Genomic DNA, 6,242 nt, shown 5'->3' on the forward strand with positions numbered 1-6,242 from the left:
ACTTAAAGGGACAGAATCCTGAACTGTTTTGTTCCATAATAAAATGCAATTCAAATTTACAGGTTTAACAGGTTATATGTTTCTTGATTTAATATTGAATTGAGTGATATCAAGAGATAGACACCTGAAAGCAATGTAGTAGTAGGATTAATTTATTTACATTTTCTCATCAGTGTTGAAAACCCATCTCAATAACAAATTTCCTTCTAACAATTTTTAACGTCAGTAAACCATTTCTTCTGCTTTTGTTTGTTGGCACTTCATTCCCATTCTTAAGTTTACAGTTTCAGTAGCAAATGTACTTTAAATATAATACTTCATTGTTTAAAAAGATACATCCTTTATGCCAGCTACTGTGAAATGACTGATACAGAAAAGGCAACAACCACAAGTACTATTGTCAGATTGTTCTACTACATCAAATTGTACTAGTATCTTTTGAAAAAGCTACCAATAGCCATCCATTGTCACTACACTAAATCAATTCAAAGCATTGCACAAGACAGTATCTTCATATTGCAGTGCACAAAACATTCAATACATTAAATAGATTATGCTGGTAGAAAACCCGTTCTAGAGTTCTTATGCAGTTCTTGCATTGTTTACATCTTCTTTGTGTATTTTGTCAATGTATAACGTCGAAAAAAATAAACACGGTGGTGCTGCTTACAAAGAGTTAAACACACTTAGACATTCATTTCAAATGAATCAGAAACATTGGGTCCTGTTTAATCTAGTGGCCAAAGAGTCCTTAAACACACGGAAGGTGAAGACCAGGGAAAGTACTAGAAAAGTGGAGATGAACACAAGACACTGCTGGTTCCACTGTCATAGTCTGCCTGTCAATAGTGCATTAGGACTCTCACAAGACTGAATCAGCTGTCGAATGACTTGAGAACCAATCCACCGTGGCACAAGTCATGCATGTGTGTGTTGGAAAGAGGTGAGGCCGACGTAACCAACGCTCACTCCACGAATGCAGTTCTTAAGTAGAGTGAGATCTCTGTTTCAAACGCGTAAGCACAGAAGACATTGTCCGTGCGCCTGTTGTTGCTGCTCTGCGTTCATGAGGCTTTTCTACGTTTTTAAGCACTGTCTTTAAATGTGTAATAAGTGTAAATCGACCTATGCTGCTCAAACAAACCAGGAAATCCAGGGCGCCGGTAAATCCTTGCTTTCCCGCAAAATCGCTTCACAAACATCCCCTCAAAATAAATCCCTCACTTAAAAATAGACCTGGACTTTCACCTCAGCCGACATAGCATAGCAGCTCAGAGGGAACACACTCATGTTTGACCCCACAGAAAAACCAATGTGACGTGTTTTAGGTTTTGCTCAGAAAAGCACAGACACAAACATTTTGGGTGGCGGTCAACGCCGCTCGTTCGGTGACTGCGACGGAAGGCGGGACGGACGGAGGGAGGGAGGGCGGTGCGGCGAGGGGATCAGGCCAGCTTCTGGGCGGTCTCCGTCTCCTGCTGGGTGACCTTCTCCTCGGACATGACGGTCATCCACGGCGACACGGAGCGCGTGATGGTCTGCTTGGCCATGTTGTAGTGGTTGATGATGGTGAAGAGGCGGCCGCGGCCCCCCGGGCCCTGGGGGGGGTAGTAGCCGTACATCCCGGCCGGCATGCAGCGCCCTTGCTGCACGGAGGAGAAGAGAAGGGGAGGGGGGGGGGAGGAGGAGGATGGTCCCAGTGGGAGGAAGAAGGGAGGACAATACATCAATTGTTTAGCCCTGGAGGGAGATAGGGGTAATGTTCTGGGGAGAAACGGGAACATAAGAGGTAGAAATATGTTGTGATGAAGAGTAAAGCTGAAATGAATAAATTAATGTTCATATTTTTAGACCACTGAAGGCGCTCAAAAGGATATCTTGATAAAGATGTGTCTATTTATCCTTTTGCCTCACCCATGTGAAGCAAAAGGATTGAGGGTTGTGGAGGCTGGAGTTCGCTCACTGTGCTGGAGCGAGACGATGTGTAACTGTGCTTGTGAAAACCGATTAGCCTATTACCGTAAATGAGCTAATAGTCACCAGCAAAGCAAAGGCATGTTTCTCCATGGCAACAAGGATTTGCAATCATTGTTGTGTCTTTGTCATGTGTGTGTGTGTGTGTGTGTGTGTGTGTGTGTCTATGTGTGTGTGTATGTGTGTGTGTGTCTATGTGTGTGTGTGTCTAATACACAAGTGCTTAACGGTGAATTTGGTTAAAATAACATCTGGTAAAGTAACCCGCAGAGGTAGCTGCGGTATTAGTTTGATTAAAAAACCAATACATTTTAAAAAACAAGACCTTAGCAGTGACTTTCCTTCCACCCCTGTGAGTTGAAACTATGACGCATTTGGTTGTTTTTATTTATTTATGCTATTTTAGTGTTTGTCAGCCTGATATTATCGGTTGAGGAATGCTTTATAAATAAAGAATAAATAAACAAATAAATTAATTAAATAAACCAAGGACCATCCCCAAACCATGTATATATACATACATTATATACTCCCATTCTTCATTGAATGTGACATCTATAAATATTGTTCCGTTGTACCCCACAAGGCAGGGCTTGGCTGCTCACCGTGTACACAAAGCTCTCCGGACAGGGCTGTTCGTACTGGTAGACCTTGTAAACCACCAGGAACACCACACACACCAGGAAGGCCAGGGCACAGATCACCAGCAGAGTCACCTGGAGAGGGAGACACAACCAGCCACCAGCCACCACCACCACGTCACCCATCCATGATCAAGCCAATCACAGTTCAGCAGAGTTCATTCAAACTGATATGCAGTACACATGTTAACGGCTCATAAAGGCCCAAGTATGATTCCGCGTCGAATAGCCGCATTAGTCTTTTCCGAATGTCTTACACGCACGCCTTATCTTACACCCTTATACCCATTCATTCAAAATACACTGAAAGACGGCTGAGTCGAAACAAAGATTTTCACCTGTCATTATAAAAAGTATTTAATCATCAAAGGACCGATGAGTCATTTTGATGCCATAGGTATCATGGTAGTGGGGCTGCCATGACTCGAAGAGCATGGCAAAGGTTGAAACACGATAAATTATTCAGAGATACAAGGTAAACTGACATGCACTCTGGAGGTGGTTCATGAAGCCTCCAACAGACCCAGGTCAATCTTCTCTATACTGGTACAGGCGGAATGGTAAAATAACGATGACTATAGGGTCTGAATTATCATTATATGGGGTTGAAACAAGTCGGCACTATGAATGTGTGGTCCAATGAGGTAATAATATAATTTAACATTGTGTGGTCTAATAATAGACTACATTCATTTGACATCAGGACCTAACCTTGATGTATGCATCTCATCGTTCTCAACACTTGAACAATGCGAAGTGTTGCAAGGCAAGGGGAGAAGCAGCATTGATATGTCGGGTAGTGTGCGTCTCTTCGCTCTCTCTTTCTCCTGGGGATTATGTAACTGCCGGCAGTGTCTCTAGGAGACCAGAGGGCCAGGGCAGACAAGATGTTATTAAAGTCACTTCATCATTTTCCCGTTTGAGAAGTGGAATAAATATATTTTTTCAAGCCGTGTTCCCTACAGGCCTACTTTCATGTGGGGTGCCTGCAGTGGTCAAACTGTGGTTAACAAAGTCTCTCTTACAAAAGTTTTGGGACAAAATTAGAGATGAGATGTTATATATGTGCGATGAGGTCCACCCTTACAAGAGGAAAATACATGGATAAAGATATTTTGAGTGGCTTTTCCACAGTGCATGATGTATTTTGATGATATCTTTGAGCCTTAGTCTCTCTTTCGTGTGAGAAACATTCATGTCAGGATTCAAAAGTATACGCAGTGCTGGAAATAGCTTGTGACATGAAAACGGCAACAGGAGTGGATGAAAGGGAATCCCATGGCGGGGTCTTCTTAACCCAACATATCAAAGCACAGACTGTCACACCAGACATGTCCCTCCTTATCTTTAAAACTGGTTTTCTTCTTGCACATCAAAGGACATACTGTCATCAAATCAAAGACATTAGATGGCTTTGATTATGACCTTTGATTTATGATGTTTCTTTTGCCATTATAAACATCTGTTGAGGATTTTATTTTATTAATATAATTATTCTCATCATTATCATTTCTATTTATTATGTACATTTAAGATATATAATAATTGTCAATATTAGCACTTTGTTCCCCACTGTTTATTATTCCACAGCCACTTACTTCTATAGTTTTCTTTACATCATGTATCGTAATCCATGGCAGAGAAAGTGTTTGGGTCTATGTATGTCTGTGCAGCCAAAGAGGATTTGCCATGTCATGAGCAGACAATAATGATGTCTATTATAATCCAATTATCAAAACCATTGTCGTTATTATTACTATTATTAAAATAATTGAGGGATACATGTTCTAATGAGCATCACTGGTTCAGCCAGACCTTGCTGTTTGGAGGCTATCGCCATGGCAGCAACGGATTTAATGAGGTGTTTGGGGGCGGGGGATATAGGTAGTGCATTATGCATTCTGTTGTGTGCGCATGCAGCTAGCAAACCTTTCCTGGTGGAGCCCTCTTGCTTTGCAATTCACTGAGGTCCCTGACACAAACCGACATGTTCTTCCACACTCTAACTCTGATGAGTCGAGAGGGAGAGAGGGAGGGACAGAGAGAGGATTCTGCCAGCAAGTGACAAATCATGCACTGCAAAGAAGCCCCAAGGTGGTCGATATTAACATGTGTGATTGTGTGCGTGTGCACATGCACGTGTGTGTGTGTGTGTGTGTGTGTGTGTGTGTGTGTGTGTGTGTGTGTGTGTGTGTGTGTGTGTGTGTGTGTGCGTGCGTGCGTGCGTGCGTGCGTGCGTGCGTGCGTGCGTGCGTGTGTGTGTGTGTGAGTGAAGGTGTGTTTATGGAGAGGATGGAATACCACACAAATAATAGACACACAAGCACACATGAATGCAGAAGAGGGGTGGTGTTTCTTACCTTGAGCCGCTCAGACACTCCCTCGATGATACTTATAGAGAACTCCGCGATTTTAGGGGACCTCAACTTGGCCTTCTTGCTGTCCCCATCGTAGTCGCTCTTTGTCTTCACCACCACCTGGCCCAGGAACACACAAGAGATGCATGACGTTTTACGTGCTGCATGGTATTTCAGGAAATTATATTGGTGACCTCATTGTTATTTTCCAATACAAAGGCTTCATCTTAATTATGTTCAATGCATTGATGAAAATCTATAAGAAATTGAGACCTTTTCCGGAGCTGGAAACTGCAGTTGACTGGCATCTAATGGTGTGATCAGGGGGATTGTGTCGAACCCGTCTTCACTAACCCCCTTCCCATTATTCTTGTCGCTAAAATTGTTCCCTAGTTTGACCATTTTTCTTCACAATAAGCAGTAAACCTGAGGAGAAGAAGAAGAAAACATGCGCATTTCAACCAAACCATCAGACGTAGCCTATGTGGAATTCTAAGATGCTTATTTTAATAGGCTATGAAACACCCGGAGAAATGTCACGTTTTATATATATAATGAATGAAAAATCTCAAACTGTAATCCGCACAATATGATAGAATACCCTGCAGTAAATGATAAGACAAATAACAATACATATGTGCTGGTGTCCTCGACCGCGGAACACGATATTAATGACAATAGAAACGTTATTTTATTTTTTTTCACCCGGCTGCTGTGTGTCGTGATAAACAAGTCCCATTATAAATCTTATCGTGCACTTACCCGCTTAATTATGATATTTTCTTGATTCCGGATGGTGCTTCTGTCCTCCAATATATTACAGCTTGAGCCGTCGACGTTGCCAAGGTGTGACGCAGCCGATGTACGAGTCGGGTACACAGATATGGCCAGGGACTGCACGGCGGGTACCCTTATTGCTGAACCACGCTGCCGGCGGTGATCAGCGGTACTGCATCTCATGTTGAAGCCCTATAATATATAAAACATTTTTAACCATCAGTTTCAGTGCAGAAAAAGGGATGCATTTTCAATGGGGAACTAGAATAGACAGTACAACTGTGAAAATGACAAGGGACAATACTGTTACAAATAAAATAAGAAATAAAAATCCGAAATAGACCTTCTAATATCTAAAAACTCAAGTCATATTTTTTATTTTTTTGTATCAAATATTGGAATGTTGGCATTTTTTATTTTAAGAGAACAAGTTCAGGAGGCTCCAGAAATACATATAGTATGCCTATATATATATATATATATATATATATAT

The 6,242-nt window shown here is 41.8% G+C and overlaps 1 protein-coding gene across 1 annotated transcript; it reads right to left on the reverse strand.

Moving 5' to 3' along the window:
* Positions 1-1,445: 1,445 nt before the first annotated feature.
* Positions 1,446-5,374, reverse strand: LOC311338494 (neuronal vesicle trafficking-associated protein 1-like; the record flags this gene model as incomplete). The annotated part of the gene is made up of 4 exons (XM_084463774.1): positions 1,446-1,646; positions 2,580-2,690; positions 4,976-5,092; positions 5,246-5,374. The coding sequence occupies 4 exons, from the start codon at positions 5,372-5,374 to the stop codon at positions 1,446-1,448; spliced, it is 558 nt and encodes a 185-aa protein (XP_084319900.1).
* Between the last annotated feature and the right edge of the window lie 868 nt (positions 5,375-6,242).

The sequence above is a fragment of the Micromesistius poutassou genome, assembly GCF_964030765.1.
Source record: "Micromesistius poutassou genome assembly, chromosome: 2".
NCBI lineage: Eukaryota > Metazoa > Chordata > Actinopteri > Gadiformes > Gadidae > Micromesistius > Micromesistius poutassou.